Source organism: Elephas maximus, chromosome 11 (genome assembly GCF_024166365.1).
Source record: "Elephas maximus indicus isolate mEleMax1 chromosome 11, mEleMax1 primary haplotype, whole genome shotgun sequence".
NCBI classification, from domain to species: Eukaryota; Metazoa; Chordata; class Mammalia; order Proboscidea; family Elephantidae; genus Elephas; species Elephas maximus.
Window position 1 is genome coordinate 19838784 of NC_064829.1, and position 18475 is coordinate 19857258.

The following is an 18475-nucleotide window of genomic DNA, read 5'->3' on the forward strand; positions in this document are numbered from 1 at the left end:
TAGCGTAGCCTTTTCCTTTCACTGCTTCTAAATTTTCTGTCTCACTTAGTGCTGGAATCTTTAAAACTGATACTGTCTCCCCAACATTCTCTTGGCCATCAGCAAGCCCTTAACTAAATATGAGCAGGTACTGGGTACTGGTGGGTGGACTTTGATCCAGGAGCCATGCTAGTACGTTCACTATCTCCAGTTGTCAAGATAGGAGTAGAAATCCAATACCATAGTCCATTAATGAAACTAGGTTCTATTGGACTTTATAACATTCATGCATTCAATTTGTCTCTCCCTAGTGATGCCGATGGTAATTGAGTACTCTGCTCTCACCATCTCACACCCCTGTTGTCACAGATTTTTGCCTGAACAGCTTATGTCATTGTTATGTAGTTGGGAGATAACATTTCCACAGTGATACAGGAGCTTGTGGACCAGCTGCCATGGCTTCTGTTGGGGAGGGACCTCTTGAAAAGACTCTAAGTCCTCTATCTGCATTGAAATCCCCTCCTTGCTATCTTGATTTGCTCGAGATTGTTTGCCGAACGCTATAGCAATGTAAGAAACAGTAGGAGACTGAAGTTTCTTGTTCTAATTGTCTTTCCCACGTAACATTATCCTGGAAATTTAGGCACACTTAGGAAGGCCTCCTTTGCTCCCTGATTCTCAGGAAAAAAAAATTCCCATTTTTTTTTTTTTACCTAGTATTTTTATGCCTTCTTTGTGTGTGTTTAAATCTTGATCCATCTGAAATTTATCTTGGTGTAAGGAGGAGAAAGACTCAGTACTATTTATTTAATCCTCATCTTTTTTCCACAGTTTTGAGTTGTTACTGGTATGTTCTGTTCCTGCATTGTGACCATTCTGTTCCTGTAGCTTTATAATAGATTTTTATCTAGTAGAGGAAGGTTTATAATGTTTTTCATAATTTTCCTGGTTATTCTCACACTTTAAATTGTTTTCCAAATTCCAAAAGATAGCTTGTAGGGGTTTTGTTTGTTTGTTTTGTTTTTTTGGTTTTTGGTATCACATTGAATTTGTTCGGGGAAAATTGCCACCTTGACAATATTTAGTCTTCTCATTTATTCATGTCTCTTTTCTTCTTTCAGTGAAATGTAGTTTTCTTTGATGTCAGGCTGCATATTTTCTATTATGTTAGCTCTTCATTCCATGTATTTTGTTAGTATTATGAACAGGCCTTTTTTGTTGTTATTTTTGTGTTTACTACCCTTATTGAATTACTTTATTATTATGACTGTTCTCAGTTGATTTTTATTACCACTGTTATCAAATGAAATACTTTCTGTTTTATCAGCTAGTTATCATATGTTCAGATAGAAGACAATGTTTTTCATGTTGAAGTTTACCTGAAATTTTTAATCAAGAGTAATTATTGAAGATTATCATATGCTTTTGCCTGATCTATTGAGATTATTGTGTTTTCCTCTTAATGTGGTATTATAGTGGAAAATGGCACCTTTAGCTAAAAAAGGATTACTCAAATCCATGTTTCTATTTATCTCTGTACAACTTCAAGTTGAAACTATTTTGACCAAATCTTCTAAGTTCGGAAGACCTTCCCAATACTTGTAGTAGAGTCTTTTCAGTAACTCCTTCAAATCTGTTTGTCCTTGTGTAAAGTTCTCCTCGAACCTTACAGAGCACTGAATTTTTATAAGGACCTTTGACAAGGCAATAGAAATTCTGTCTTCATCTACCCTGATGACAAGGTAGAGGATTCTGTTCTTCATCTTGGGCTGTACCCTGTGTTATTCAGACTTAATTAAATCTGACTGTCACCTCTGGCTCTATCAAGGGAGGGACAGGTAGAGGATAATGGAGCTTCCCTGCATTCACCCTGGGTGTATGGAAAGTCCCATGAGTGGCTTTGGAATAGAAAAGTGCTGGAGGGCAAGCAGCCCTGGACTAAGGACAGTGTCCTCCCTCATGAATCCCAGATATGAGACCCAGGATAAGAAAATTCAATTAAATGTTTTCACAGAAACCACATTCTTCTTTTATGTACATTTTTTTTTTAATGCATAGCCCTTTTCTTAGAAGCTTAGGGTTCATCTTACTAGATACACACTTATATCTTTACACTTTATAGCAATTTTGTTTGAATTTTCTAAATTTTTTTCATGTTTGAAAGATATTTTTTAAAATAAGTTTAAAAAACAGGTGTTCCAAAATGAGACTTCTGTTCCTTAAAAAAACCTTTAACCATTTTCCTTTTAACTTGTCCGTTACAAGAACTATCTGAATGTTTTATGGTAGCGTATCATCTGTTACCACTTTCAAGCTTAAACAAGTACCTGCAGTATTTTTGGAAGATTTTATATAATAACATTTGGTCCAAATTTACATTTGTACATATCGAAGAAGTCAGTTGATAAAATTTGAGCCCCAAAATTTAGTTCACATAAAAGAAATGATTGTTATTCGTTCACCTTTTATGTGATAATTCCGTTTTGGATTCTCTGTTAGAATTGGACTAAAATGTGTATATCTGCTCTGCTTGGGTTAATAGCAGCATAAAAGTCAGCATGTTTTTCTCTTTAGAACAGAAGTAAATATGGAATCCATCCATTCTTAATTGTATAGGATTTATTTACCAAAATATCAACAGGATCAGTATAACTCTCAGAAGACAATTTTAGTCATGCAATAATGTAAATGCTTCTAAAAATAACATGAACAATTTGACAGAACATGAAAGCTATGTGTTTTAGAGCTAAAGATCAGCTTCATGTGTTACTTGTGTACTAATTAGTTATACACTGCCATGAAAGAAAGCTCGCCTTCATTTGATGATGGACAGCCTTGGGGAGAAGAAACTGAAGATGGAATTATGCATAATAAGGTACCATACTTCATCACAAACTATAGTAAGGAGTTGTCTTAATATTATTAAGTAATCAAATGTGTCACTATTAATATACATCCTTTTGTAGAGCTTGTCTTTTTGCTCTCTGAGAAGGCTACTGAAATTTATTTTTACAAATATTAATCAATGGCTCTAGTGTTAGAGTCACACTGTAGTTTCCTAAATAACTAGGAACAGAAATTTGAAAATGTTACCTAAGTAAAAATGCGAGGTTGGAATTAAATTGTAACATGTTGTTGTAGTTAGGCATAGTGCCACTGTAGTCAGCATTACCACTTCCTAAAGTAGTTGAGGTCGAAAAAAACAGGCAGTCTGAATTGGTTCCACACCAAGCTTTATGGAAGCCTAAACTGTGTAACTAACCTCACCCTATTTCCTGAAACACTCAAATATAAATATCCAGATGGAGCAAAACAGCGAATCCAAAAAAGTAGATTTAAAATGTTGAGGTTGTACATTAACATCCCCTTGTATACATAAAAGACCAACCACCAGGAACACTCCTAAAAAAAAAAAAAACTGTCCTTTACTCTAATTTTAACCTTACCCTTAACTCTGGTACATTTGTCACAAAAGGGAAGTGTAAATAAATTCAGCCTCATACTTTATTACTGCCTGCCTGGGAAATAGTTCAAAGACATACCAACTAATTGGCATAATATCATGGTTTTTTTTTTTTTTAAAAAAAAAAAAAGGAATAAACATGCCCCTTTACCACTTCAGGAATTATCCCTGCTGGAGAGGCTGCTAGACAGCCTTTGATCCTACCCTTGAAAGAATTCTCCACCCCTGTTACAGTGTGTATACCGGCCTAAATTTAGTCGCGCCTAAGTTTTCACCCAAGTACAGTTATAAGAACACCTATTGAGTATTAAATTTCTTGACATTTATCCTGAAAGCAAAACCGATAGAAGCTGTTCTTGCTACTTTAGCTATTATTTTAAATAACAATATATAGAAGCAGCACTTTGGAAACTATAAAGTGCTGTTTTTAATTAAAGAGGGTTATCAGAGTATCTAGCTTCACTATGGTAAAATTCTAATCCTCAGTTTTGTGGATCCAGAAACTCTTTTTTTTTTTTTAATCTGTAAAATGAGAATTTACCAAGATTATTAAGGAAACAGATTCATTCTTACCAGATTCACCTGACATTGATCTGTGAAGTAGAAGAGTTATTAATTTACCATAAGTGGTACACCTTCCCAGTTACAGAAATACTCATAATGCCTATTCACAGTACCCCTTCCGTGTCAACTAAGCCATAAGGAGGCTGCTGAGTAAGCAGACCGTCAGTGCAAAGGGAATAGGTTTGTCTTTAGGGATATTTACACTGGGGTAGGTACTTCATCCAGGCTATGGAAAATTCAGATCAGCCATCACTGGCCTCCTAATAAAGTATGTATCCGCAGTGACCCAAATGCCTCATGTCTGCAAAGCATAATGTCGTACTTCCTCCTAGAGAAATGCTAATAAATTCTAATACTCTGTTTAGATCTCCACTTATCATGCCACTTTTTAGACTGAAGTTACAATGTAATTGCAACCTTGATTAATTACATTCTGGTTTTGATGACTGGATTTTGTCAATTAGATGATCAGCAAAACACTTGTATTTTTCTCAAGGTGGATTATTCCTAAAAGTGATTGCTTGTATACTTTATGTGTAATTATATTTATTAATGAGCTTCTTTGTTTAACCTTACCAAAATTCCACAGGTATGATAACCTATTATATATCATCTTTATCTAAATTTAAGTATTAGTTTTATCCTCATTATTCATATTAGAAGTAGTGGGGTACTCTGAGAGTCTATTCCATATAATTAATGATATACCCTAGATTTGTATTTTCACTTCTAACTCTTCAGTATCATAACTTAGTATTCTTGATGTTTATTCATTTAATTCAAATTTAAATTTTCGCTTAAAAAGCAAAACAAATTAAACAGAAAAATTATAACTTTGCTTTTAAAATCTGCTTAACCCTATTAGTTGTTTTTGGACTACACCATAAAATGCTATGAGAGTTTTATGACTGGTGCAGACAGCTTCGAAGAGATGAACACGGAGTTGCAGTCAAAGCTTAGTAAGTGTTCTTCCTCCCTGGTGTGTTTGCTTTTGGTCATTTAAATTAATTCTTTTTCTGGAGTTGTAGTTTATTTTAACCTACCCTGTGTTTATATAACCGGTTTACTTTAAATGCATTTTGATGACTGCTGATTTTTATCCTCATAGTTTCTTTGGTGGCAAGAAGTAATAAGCAGAAAGAATGCTGAGGCATAACCCCTTACTGGCTATGTGACCTTAACAAGCTATATAACCTGGCTAACAAAGTTTTACAAGATTAGATGGTAATGTATGTAAAGTACTGGACACTACCAGGAGCACAGAAGATAATCAAAAGCCAAAACCAAGCCCAGTGCCATCGAGTTGATTCCGACTCATAGCGACCCTATAGGACAGAGTAGAACTGCCCCATAGAGTTTCCAAGGAGCACCTGGCGGATTGGAACTGCCGACGCCACCAGGGTTTCCCAGAAGATAACCTGCAAATATTATTTCTCTTGAAGAATAATATCCTTGTGATAGCCTTGCTTTATTATTGTTAATTTAAAGCCCCAGTTTGTCAAAAGACCTAAAATCTCTCAAAATTTGTAGCAGAAAGTTAATGGTCTGAATAAGGAAATTATTTATTTCATTCAACTATAGTGGCATTCGGTATTTACTGGATAATCCTAAAATGTTCAACTGCAATAGCCTTGTGTATAAAATGCCAGGGTGGTAGGTAAAGGAGAGGCAAAAGAGGAGAATATCATCTTGCCACTATTAGCACAAAAGGTGAAAGCTTACCTATATGTTCCCTCTGGAAGGATAACCTTCCTGAAGAATAACCGGAACAATTTCAATTTGTCCACATGGGAAAGGGAGCATGGTAAATGGGGGGGTGTTTTGTTTTGTTTTGTTCCCAAAGAGAAATATTGGTAATTGACCTCATACAGAAAGTATCTAGTAAGTTATTTAGTATTTCTGTATATAATTAAGCATACAAATTGCATTCATTATTTCAAACAACTGTTTGTTTACCTACTGTGTGCTAGCCACCATTTAGTCACTGAGTATACAGTCATGAATAAAAGATAAGAATCCCTGCCCTTGTGAACTTACATTTTCGTAGACAGAAAGACAGTAATCGGAATGAATAACTGTAAGTCAAATGATGGTAAGTGCTATGGAGAAAAATAAAGCAGGGTAGAGGGTATGGAGAGTGCAGTGGCATGAAGAGAAGGCTTTGCTGTTTTACTGAGGGTAGAATGTAAGGAAGTGAGGGGGCAAGCAATGGCGAAACCCTGGGGAAGAACGTTCCGGGCAGATTTGAAGTAAGGCCTTCTGGTTTTGTCTCCAGAGGATTTGTTTAATGTGGATGCTTCCAAGTTGGAATCATTAGCAGCCAAAAACAAAGCGCTGAATGAGCAGATTGCAAGATTGGAGCGCGAGAGAGAAAAAGAACCGGTTAGTAAACATGCTTGTCTTCAATAGGCATATACATTCGGGGGCTCTTTTAGATTTGTGGGCCTCCTCAGAGAATACCAACGATTTTTTTACTGGGGAAAAAAAAAGATTAACAAGTATTTTTAAAAAATTAAATTATTTTACATAGGGCAGAACTCCCTATGAAAACATGTTTGGTATTTGTGGAGCTTTGTTTTCCCTTGTGGTCTCTCAGTCTTAGACTAATGGTACTGAGAATATGATGAAAGATTCTCACCTCTTTACATAAGACCAAAAGTATCTTTTGTACAAGGTACCCATGTTATATACCTTCAGGGAGTATTATTCACAAGAGACCCTGAGTTTTGTAGTTAGTGAAAAAGGAATGGTAATAAACGGGTTTATATAATATATGGTGTCCTGAGGGCTTTCTGAAAGCTAAATGGTAATAGCCGTATGTCTAATTTTATTTTGTGTGTTATGTTACCAAAGCACCCAGACTGTTCTGTAAAACATCAGATGGAAAAATGTGCTTTTCTACCCTGGCTGTTGGTTTAAGTCCCCTTTTGTTCTTTTGACTCTTTCTAAAAATGAAAGGAAAACTGTAATTGACCTTTCTCTAAGATGAATTTAAACAATACTGCTTTACTTGCAGACAAAATATGGAGTGATTATTGATGAAAGAAACTAATTTAATATTCTTTTCTCTTAAAGAATCGTCTAGAGTCATTGAGGAAACTGAAAGGTTCCTTGCAAGCAGATGTTCAAAAGTATCAGGCATACATGAGCAATTTGGAGTCTCACTCAGCCATTCTTGACCAGAAATTGAATGGTCTTGATGAAGACATTGCTAGAGTAGGTAAGCACATCTAACACTAAAAGATCGTTCAGACTGAGATATGAGGTGTCTGGGATTTGTCACATATAGAGACAGGTTTGTCATCCACACCCTTTTTCCCTCAGGCACTCACATTTTCGTTGTCTTCTGTTGTAGTTTCCTGTGGCTTTGTAACAAATCACTGCAAGCTTGATGGCTTAAAACAACAAAAATTTATTCTCTCACAGTTCTGGAAGCTAGAAGTCTGGAATCCAGCAAGACCACACTCCCACTGGGGGCTCTAGAGGAGAATCTGTTCCTTGCCTCTTCTGCCTTCTGGTGGCTGATGGCATTCCCGGGCTTGTGGCCACATCATTCTAGTGTCTATCTCCGTTTTCACGTCACCTTCTCTGTGTGTCTCTTTCTCCTATCTTTGTGAAATTTCCCTCTGCCTCTATCTTTTAGGACAGTTTTAATGGCATTTAGGGCCCACCCAGATGATCCAGGGTAATCTAATAATCTCAGGACACTTAATCACATCTACAAAGAGCCTTTTTCCAAATAAAGTAATAGTTACAAGTTCCAGGCATTAGGACTTGATATCTTTGGATGCTTATTCATTATTCATCCCACCATACCTTCTAACATGTTGTCAAGCACTTGGAACATAACATATGCTTCCTGGATATAATATGTATTCTATTTCACATTTTAATTAATAAGCCATGTTCTTGATCTCTGCCTGCCTCAGTCAGCTCTATCCTCCAGCACCACCTACTAAGCAACTCATTAGCTTAAGCTGATTGAAAATAAGATAAAAAGCTGCAAGTACCATACAATTCTTGGGGAGCAAAAGCCCAACTAAAGAATGCCTGTCTATAACTTGTGTTCCTAATCTTGTTTTCATAAAAATGCTATTGATCTTAATCATAAAACTCTGAAGAACAATGTGTCACACACAATTGGTTAACATTTCTAAGGTGCCAGGAGGACAGAGGAAGGTATCTACAATCACAGAGTCTTTGGATTGTGGGTTAAAAGACAGATAACAGTATGGACTACCGTATTGCTATCCCACGTCTTTGCCTGCTTCTATGTTTATTCTTTTAGGATTCTACACACTGCATCTGTCCCAGGTAGGAGCTATGTAGATGGTCCTTAGGATATTTGACTTTGACCCTTAGTCTATGGAGTATTGATCTTCTGTCAAAACGAGGCTAGTAACCCAGGGTATTTCTGAGTCACTTTATTATTTTTTTTCCAGATACCCCTGATTTTCTATATATTGGATATGCTCTCAGCCAACTTTTTAAATATTTTTCACTTGGCCCCTAATTTGGTCCTGTATTCTCCATGATGGGAAGGAGCTTTACACTGGTTTTTATTATAGCAATGTTTATAATGCAATTAAATCAGTACTTTCCGATATTGATACTGTAATTATTTTTCTTACTGATATTTAATCAAGAGTGTTATCATACTTCCTACTTGATCAGGATTTTTTTCCAATAGTAGCAAACTGAGTGGGTTTTGTTGAGGAAATAGTTCAGCAGTCATTTGCCACTCTAGAGTGATTTAGTTTGAGACATTCATTTGATAACTGCCAAACCAAGATCTTTTTATTCTATAAGTATTTTAACTTTCTTGATTATTTAAAACCATTGTGGCCAAAAGTGAACGATACATATTTAACCTCTCTATATGTTGTACTTTATTTATTTATTTTTTTACACATTCTTGTAAAAATGCAAAAGATCTTCTTAAACCAACCATTATTTTAAGCTCCAACTAGGAGATTTCCAACTATTATGATGCAGGTGGATTATAACAGTGCTAAGATATTAATTCCCTCAGCCCTCAGGATGATTATCTTAGCCCCTTTGGTCATGAGCATCTTCATCCATTCATCCCAGCCTGTTGTAAAAATACTATCATGTTCTATGTAAACCATGAGTCACAGAAGGTTGGAAAGCACTGTTCTATATAACCCCAAATATTTTAAATTTGATAATTATTCCCCTTTGCAGATATTTGGCTAATGTTTCCTATAACTCTCAGATATAATAGTTTATCTGTACTAATTCAGCTTTTGCAGATTTAGACAATTAATAAATTATAAAAATTGTTTAGCTTCATTACAAGGTTTCTACATACACGTTTTTCAGTTGCCATCTTATTTTCATCAGTCTCCTCAGTTTGCAAACTGCCACAGAAGAGTTAAGAGAGCCTTCATCAGCCAGAAAGGCAATGTAAGCCGCTGTGGATCATGAATGCTGAAAGTCTTTTCTGAACGACATTAGGTAGTAGAAGAACTACTGTTCCATATAACCATTACTGTTTGTATGTACTATATTCTCTTAGTACAGTATAGTCATTCTTCATGTCAGATTTTGGTAAATAGGCAAAGCAAGAGCCCAACCACTGTGGCTACTTAATATCGCATGAAACCACTGAAAATCTCAGTGAAATAAGAATAATCTCTGATGAGCATATCTACTTGAGCTAATAAGCACACTCTTCACAAGTATCATTTTATGTCTTACAGTCCGGTCTAATCTTTGTCTGAAGAGTTGGCTTCAGGAATGATTTTAGTTTGGGGCTAACAGAGTCCAGGGGCCATGTCTTCTGGGATCCCTCCACTCTCAGTTAGACCGTTAAGTCTGGTCTTTTTACTGGAATTTGAGTTCTGCACCCCAGTTTTCACCTGCTCCATCAGGGACTCTATTGTGTTCTGTATCAAGACGGTCATTGGTGGTAGCTTGGCACCGTCTAGCTCTGGTCTCAGGCTGATGGAGTCTCTGGTTTTATGTGGCCCTTTCTGTCTCTTGGGGTAATATTTTCCTTGTATCTTTGCTGTTCTTCATTCTCCTTTGCTCCAGGTGGGTTGGACAAATCAAATTGATGCCTCTTAGATGGCCGCTTGCCAGCTTTTAAGACCCCAGATGCCACTCTTTAAAGTGGGATGCAGGACATTTTCTTAATAAATTTTGTTATGCCAGTTGACCTAGATGTGCCCTGAAACCATGGTCCCCAGACCCCCACCCCTGCTACTCTGTCCCTCAAAGTGTTTGGTTGTTTTCAGGAAACTTCTTAGCTTTTGGTTTAGTCCAGTTATGCTGACTTCCCAGTATTGTGTGTTGTCCTTCCCCTGACCTAAGATAATTCTTGTCTACTATCTAGTTAGTGAATACCCCTCTCCCTCCTTCCCCACCCTCATAACCATCAAAGAATGTTTTCTTCTGGGTTTAAACCTTTTCTTCAGTTCTTATAATAGTGGTCTCATATAATATTTGTCCTTTTGCAGCTGACTAATTTCACTCAGCATAAGGCCTTCCAGATTCCTCCACGTTACGAGATGTTTCACGGACTTATCGTTGTTCTTTATCTTTGCATAGTATTCCATTGTGTAAATATACCATAATTTGTTTATCCATTCATCTGTTGATGGTCATCTAGGTTGTTTCTTTTTGTTATTGTGAACAGTGCTGCAGTTAACGTGGGTGTGCATACCTCTGCTCGTGTGAGGGCTCTTATTTCTCCAGGATATATTCCAAGGAGTGGAATTGCTGAATTGTATTTTTTTTTTTTTCCTAGCTTTTTAAGGAAGCACCCAATCCATTTCCAAAGTGGTTGTACCATTTTACACTCCCAGCAGCAGTGTATAAGTATTCTAGTCTCTCTACAACTTCTCCAACATTTATTATTTTGTGTTTTTTGGATTAATGCTGGCCTTATTGGGGTGAGATGCTGTCTCATTGTGGTTTTCATTTGTATTTCTCCAGTGGTTAATGATTCTGAGCATTTCCTCATGTATCTGTTAGTCGCCTGAATGTCTTCTTTGGTGAAGTGCCTGTTCATATCCTTTGCCCCATTTTTTTAACTGAGTTATTTGTCTTTTTGTTGTTGAGGTTTTGCAGTATCTTGTAGATTTTGAAGATTAGACACTGATTGGATTTGACTTGGCCAAAAATTTTCTCCCAGCCTGTAGATTGTCGTTTTACTCTTTTGTTGAAGTCTTTGCGTGAGTGTAAGTGGTTTTTAGGAGCTCTCAGTGACCTAGTTTCTCTTCTGGTGTTTGTGCATTGTTAGTAATGCTTTGTATTCTGTTTATGCCATATATTAGGGCTCCTAGCATTGTCCCTATTTTTTCTTTCACGATCTTTATCGTTTTTGGTTTTATATTTAGGTCTTTGATCCATTTTGAGTTAGTTTTTGTGCATGGTGTGAGGTATGGGTCTCATTTCCTTTTTTTGCAGGCTGATATCTAGTTATGCCAGCACTGTTTGTTAAAGAGACTATCTTTTCCCCAATTAACGGACTTTGGTCCTTTGTCAAATGTCAGCTACTTATGTTGTTGTTGTTAGGTGCCGTCGAGACGGATCCAACTCATACCAACCCTAGGCACAACAGAACAAAACACTGCCCAGTCCTGCGCCATCCTTACAATTGTTGTTATGCTTGAGCTTACGGTTGCAGCCACTGTGTCAATCCACCTCGTTGAGGGTCTTCCTCTTTTCTGCTGACCCTGTACTTTGCCAAGCATGATGTCCTTCTCCAAAGACTGATCCCTCCTGACAACATGTCCAAAGTATGTAAGACGCAGTCTTGCCATCCTTGCTTCTGAGGAACATTCTGGTTGTACTTCTTCCAAGATAGATTTATTCGTTCTTCTGGCTGTCCATGGTATATTCAATATTCTTTGCCAACATCACAATTCAAAGGCATCAATTCTTCAGTCTTCCTTATTCATTGTCCAGCTTTCACACGCATATGATGTGATTGAAAATACCAGGGCTTGGGTCAGGTGCACCGTAGTCTTCAAGGTGACATCTTTGCTCTTCAACACTTTAAAGAGGTCCTTTGCAGCAGATTTACCCAGTGCAATGTGTCTTTTGATTTCTTGACTGCTGCTTCCATGGCTGTTGATTGTGGATCCAAGTAAAATGAAATCCTTGACAACGTCAATCTTTTCTCCATTTATCATGATGTTGCTCATTGGTCCAGTTGTGAGGATTTTTGTTTTCTTTATGTTGAGATGCGATCCATACTGAAGGCTGTGGTCTTTGATATTCACAACTACTCATAGGTTGATGAATTTACATCTGGATTCTCAGTTCTGTTCCATTGGTCTATATATCTGTTTTTGTACCAGTACCAGGCTGTTTTGGCTACCGTGGTGGTATGATAGGTTCTAAAATCAGGTAGTATGAGGCCTCCCACTTTGTTCTTCAGTAATGCTTTACTTATCCGGGGCCTCTTCCCTTTCCATATGAAGTTGGTGATTGTTTCTCCATCTCATTAAAAACTGCCATTGGAATTTGGATTGGGATTGCATTGTATCTGTAGATCACTTTGGGTGGAATAGATATTTTTACAATGTTAAGTCTTCCTATGCATGAGCAAGGTGTGCTTTTCCACTTAGGTAGGTCTCTTTTGGTTTCTTGCAGTGGCGTCTTGAAGTTTCCTGTGTATAGGTCTTTTACATCTCTGATTAGATTTATTCCTAAGTATTTTATCTTCTTGGGGATTATCGTAAATGGTATTGATTTGTTGATTTCCTCTTCGATGTTCTCTTTGTTGCTGTAGAGGAATCCAACTGATGTTTGTGTGTTTATCTTGTATCCTGATACTTTGCTGAAATCTTCTATTACTTTCAGTAGTCTTCTTGTGAATTCTTTGGGATTTTCTGGTGTAAGATCATATCATCAGCAAATAGATATACTTCTTCCTTACCAATATGAATGCCCTTTATTTCTTTTTCTAGCCTAATTGCTCTGGGTAGGACCTCCAGCACAATGTTGAATAAGAGTGGTCATAAAGGGCATCCTTGTCTGGTTCCCGTTCTCAAGGAGAAAGCTTTCAGACTCTCTACATTTAGGATGATTTTGGCTGTTAAAATTTGTGTAAATTGCCCTTTATTATGCTCAGGAATTTCCCTTCTCTTCCTATTTTGCTGAGAGTTTTTATCATGAATGGGTGTTGGACTTTGTCAAATGCCTTTTCTGCATCAATTGGTAAGCTGTCATGGTTCTTATCTTTTGTTTTATTTATGTGATGGATTACACTGATTGTTTTTCTAATGTTGAACCATCCCTGCATACCTGGTGTGAATCCCACTTGATGATGGTGAATTATTTTTTTGATACGTTGTTGAATTCTATTGGCTAGAATTTTGTCAAGGATTTTTGCGTCTGTGTTCGTGAGGGACATTGATTGTAATTTTCTTTGTGGTTTCTTTACCTGGTTTTGGTATCAGAATTATGCTGGCTCCATAGAATGAGTTTGGAAGTATTCCATCCTTTTTTATGCTCTGAAATAGCTTTAGCGGTTGTGGTGTTAACTCTTCTCTGCAAATTTGGTAGAATTCTCCAGTGAAGCCATCAGGGCCAGGGCTTTTTTTTGTTGGGAGTTTTTCAATTACCTTTTCAATCTCTTCTTTTGTTATAGGTTTATTTAGTTGTTCTACCTCTGTTTGTGTTAGTTTAGGTACAAGTTTGTCCATTTCCTCTAGGTTTTAAAACTTGTTAGAGTACAATTTTTCATAATATCCTGTTATGATTCTTCTAATTTGAGTTGGGTCTGTTGTGATACCACCAATCTCATTTCTTACTCAGGTTATTTGCTTCCTCTCTTATTTTTCTTTTGTCAGTTTGGCCAGTGGTTTATCAATCTTGTTGATCTTTTCAACGTACTGGCTTTAGGTCTTGTTAACTCTAGCAGTTTTTCTATTTCATTTAATTCTGCTGTAATTTTTGTTATTTGCTTTCTTCTGGCTCCTAATGGCTTCTTTTGCAGTTCTTTTTCTATTTGTTCAAGTTGTAGGGCTAATGTTTTGATTTTTGGCCCTTTCTTCTTTTTGGACATGTGCATTTATTGTTATAAATTGACCTCTGAGCACTGCTTTTGCCATGTCCCAAAGGTTCTGGTAGGATGTGTTTTCATTCTTATTTGATTCTGTGAATTTCTTTATTCTGTCCTTAATTTCTTCTATAATGCAGTAGCTTTTGAGCAAGGTGTTGTTCATTTTCCATGCATTTGATTTTTTTTCCTTGCTTTTTCTGTTACTGATTTCTACTTTTATGGCTTTATGGCCAGAAAAGATACTTTGTGATATTTAGATGCTTTCAGTTCTGTTAAGTCTTGCTTTATAGCCTAATATATGGTCTGTTCTGAAGAACATTCCATGTGTGTTGGAAAAGCAAGTATACTTGGCTGCTGTTGGGTGGAGTGTTCTGTATATATCTGTGAGGTCAAGTTGGTTGATTGGCGTTTAGATCTTCTGTGTCTTTATTGAGCTTCTTTCTGGATGTTCTGTCCTTCACTGAAAGTGGCGTGTTGAAGTCTCCTACTACTATTGTGGAGCTGTGTGTCACTCTTTTCAATGCTGTTAAAGTTTATTTTATGTATTTTGGAGCCTTGCCATTGGGCGCATAAATATTTATTATGGGTTATGTCCTCCTAGTGTATTGACCATTTAATCATTATATAGTGTCCCTCCTTATCCTTTGTGGTAGATTGTATTTTAAAGTCTATATTTTGTCACAAATTAATATTGCCACTCCTGTTCTTTTTTGATTGTTGTTTGGTTGACATATTCTTTTCTATCCTTTGAGTTTAGTTTGTTTGTGTCTTTAAGTCTAAGGTGTGTATCTTGTAGGCAGCATATAGACAGATTGTATTTTTTTATCCATTCTGCTGCTCTGTTTCTTTATTGGTGCATTTAGTCCATTTGCTAATTATTGACAGGTATGAGGTTTTTTGTTTTTTTTTTTATAAGTTCAGTGCTGTCATTTTGATGTCTTTTTTTGTGTGTTTGTTTCTTTGCTCCACTTAATTTTCTGTGCTGAGTTGTTTTTCTTCATGTGTTTTCTTTTCATCTTTTTCATTGTTGTTGATTTTGTATTTGCTGAATCTGTATGTTTTTCCTGTTTTACTATTTTGATGTGTAGCATTGTTAGTTTCCTTTGTGGTAACGTTAATATTTACCCCTCTTTTTCCAAGTTTAAACCAATCTTTTATTTCTTGATATTGCCTTGACTTCCTCTCCATATGAAAGATCTACGACTACTTTTTTTAGTCCCTCTTTTTTGTTTTAATGTTGTCATCTTTAACATATTGATATCTCTTTTGCTATTTTAGTATTTTAGCTTTGATTTATTTTTGTGACTTCCCTATCTGGGTTGATATCTGCTTGCTCTGTCCTGTGTTCTAGTCTTGGGTTGTTATCTGATGTTATTGATTTTCTAACCACAAGAATCCCTTTAGTATTTCTTGTAATTTTGGTTTGGTTTTTGCAAATTCCCTAAACTTCTGTTTATCTGAAAATGCCCTAAAATTTTACCATCATATTTGAGAGACAGTTTTGCTGAATATGTAATTCTTAGCTGGCAATTTTTTTCCTTCAAGCCTTTATATATTTCATCCATTACCTTCTTGACTGCATGGTTTCTGCTGGGTAGTCTGAGCTTAGTCTTATTGACTCTCCTTTTTAAATGATTTTTCATTTATCCCTAGCTGCTCTTAAAATTCCCTCTTTATCTTTGGTTTTGGCAAGTTTGACTATAATATGTCTTGGTGACTTTCTTTTGGGATCTACGTTGTGTGGGGCTCCATGAGCATCTTGGATAGATACATTCTCACGTTTCACGATATCAGGGAAGTTTTCTGCCAACAAATTATTAACAATTCTCTCTGTATTTTCTTTTACCGCCCCCCCCCCCCATTCTGGTATTCCAATCACTCATAAGTTATTCTCCTTGATAGAAAAAAAAAATTTTTTTTTTAGAGTCCCACATAATTCTTAGGGTTTCTCCATTTTTTTAAAATTCTTTTATCTGATTGTTCCTCAAATAAGTAGGTGTCGAGTGCTTTATCTTCAGTCTCACTAATTCTGACTTCCATTGCCTCAATTCTGCTCCTTTGACTTTCTATTGAGTTATATAATTCTGAAATTTTATTGTTAATCTTCTGAATTTGTTTGCTCTCTCTCTCTACTGGATTCTTGCAGCCTGTTAAATTTGTCATCATGCTCTTCTATAATCTTTTTAAGTTCCTCTGTTGCTTTGTCTTTGCATTCCTTGGCTTGTTCTGCATTTTACCTGATCTCTTCCAGAGTTCTGTATGTTAATCTTTTGTATTCTACCTCTGGTAATTCCAGGAAGTTCTCTTCCTCCGGAAAATTTCTTGATTGTTTTGGGAGTGTGCTAAAGTCATCATGGTCTGCCTCATTATGTGATTTGATACTGACTGTTATTTCCGAGCCATCAGTAAGTTATTCTATTTACTTATTTTATGTTTCCTTACTGTGCCTTAGCTTCTTGTTTTGTTTGTTTTGATATGCCCAAATAGGCTGCTCATGCGAGCTAGTTTGAGTATTGGCACCTTTGAAGCTCTAATGTCCTGTCACCAGGCGATTAGATCCGTTACTAGGTATGTGAGCCAAGGAATCCATTTACTTTTCTTGTATGGATTCAGCTGAGGTGTCCAGGAAGTTGGTCACCAAGTGTGTGGTACGGGATCTCACTTACAGTCCTAGACAGGCAGGAGTGATTGAAGTAGCCAAAGGTATTTGGCTGCAGTAGGGGGTCATGTGCTGAGCAAGGCAGGGGGCTGACAGCTGCCCCTGAATGTCTGGGAGAAAATTGTGTCCCTGTTCCCTAGAATGTGTAGTTGGGTGGGTTTTGTGGCCAGACTATGGGCACCCAGTGCTGTTGGATGTAAGGACTGGGAGGTACCACTTATTCTTGGTACCCTGTCACAGGTAGCCAGGTGGCGTGGGTGGAGCCACCAGTCCTGAGGTCCCTGATGTGGGTGGGTGAGGACCCTGCTTAATGGGCAGAGTGGTGTCAAATGTCACAAACCTGCTACTCCACCATATAGTTGATACAGTTGAAGTTAGGCTTCAGGCATATACCCTGTTGTACCGTGCTGATGGGGGCCTATGCTGTTGAAATAGGCCCATACTGGTCTTTGCAGGTCTATGCAGGGGTGAAAGGCATTCAAAGCCCGTGGACCCCTCATGCCTGTCCCTAGGCAAAGGAGCTGTTCTTGCCAAGTTTCCAGCTTAGGAGAGCTGGCGGGTTATTTTTTCCTGTTTGTTACTTTATTCCCTCTCCAAGGCCAGGAGAATGGCTCAGGGAGTGTAACTAGCCCTACTTCCAGCCCAGGGGACACGGCAGTCTCTGAAGCTGGGCCAGACCTGGTACAGAGTGGGGTGGGGGACAAACAAATGGGAGAGAGGTTCCTCCCAAAGGGGTGTTTTTTTTATCCACGTGGTAGGTTAGACACATGTACTTTTGCGGATTGAGTGCTGCTTTTCACTGGTTCTGGAGGCTTGAGTGGACCCTCCGCCACTCGTTCTCTCCCAACGTGGAAAATGCGTTCCAAGCGCCACTGCTTATCCCACCGCTTGCACCAGCCAGTCTGACCTGCAGGATACCGGTACCCCCCGGGACAGGTCTGTCAACTCTTCACTGTTTCTGAACCATCTCTCCCTGGCCCTTCCACTCAGTCTGCTTCCTCTTTGCCTTTGATGTTCAGGGCTCCTAGATCGTCACGTATAATTGATTGACTTGTTTTTTCAGGTCTTTGTTATAAGAGGGACCACAGGAAGTGTCTGACTACTCTGCCATATTGGCCCCACCTCAATGAATTCATTTTTATCCCATTGCAGAAATAGAATGTGAAACAGTAAAACAGGAGAATACTCGACTACAGAATATTGTTGATAACCAGAAGTACTCAGTTGCAGACATTGAGAGAATAAATCATGAAAGAAATGAATTGCAGCAAACCATTAATAAATTAACCAAGGACCTGCAGGCTGAACAACAGCAGTTGTGGAATGAGGAGCTAAAATATGCCAGAGGCAAAGAGACGGTATGTCATACCATTTCCAGAATGGGAACTCATCAGAGCTGACATTTGTAAAGGTCTATCTCAGTTAAGAAGAACGCAGTGGATAGACTAAATTGGCCAAAGAGCTAGAATTGATCAGCACTGACTAAAACACTTAATTCAGGAACACCCTAATTTCCCTCAGTCATATTTAAGGTAGCCTGTATTTTCTAACTATGAGCCAGGAAATAAACCAAAAAGTCTCTAAGCCTATGAAAGTAATTTTCATAAATCCAGTTCCTTTTACTCTGTAGAAGAGGCAAAGAGTCACATCTTCATTTACCTATTCAGTACTGAAACATTTAACATCTATCAACTCAATGACAGTGGATTTGTTTTTGGTTTTTTGTATGGGCCGGTTAAAAGGAGCCCTGGTGGCTCAGTGGTTAAGCATT

The 18475-nt window shown here is 37.5% G+C and overlaps 1 protein-coding gene across 3 annotated transcripts in view; it reads left to right on the forward strand.

Moving 5' to 3' along the window:
* The window catches only part of NDC80 (NDC80 kinetochore complex component), a 51408-nt gene that overhangs the window by 10135 nt on the left and 22798 nt on the right, over positions 1-18475 (forward strand). For all 3 annotated transcript variants that reach the window (XM_049901624.1, XM_049901623.1, XM_049901625.1), the window contains 5 exons: positions 2765-2854; positions 4872-4965; positions 6282-6388; positions 7082-7226; positions 17857-18062. In XM_049901624.1, coding sequence (XP_049757581.1) covers positions 2765-2854; positions 4872-4965; positions 6282-6388; positions 7082-7226; positions 17857-18062 — 642 coding nt within the window. The remainder of the gene's footprint in view (positions 1-2764; positions 2855-4871; positions 4966-6281; positions 6389-7081; positions 7227-17856; positions 18063-18475) is intronic.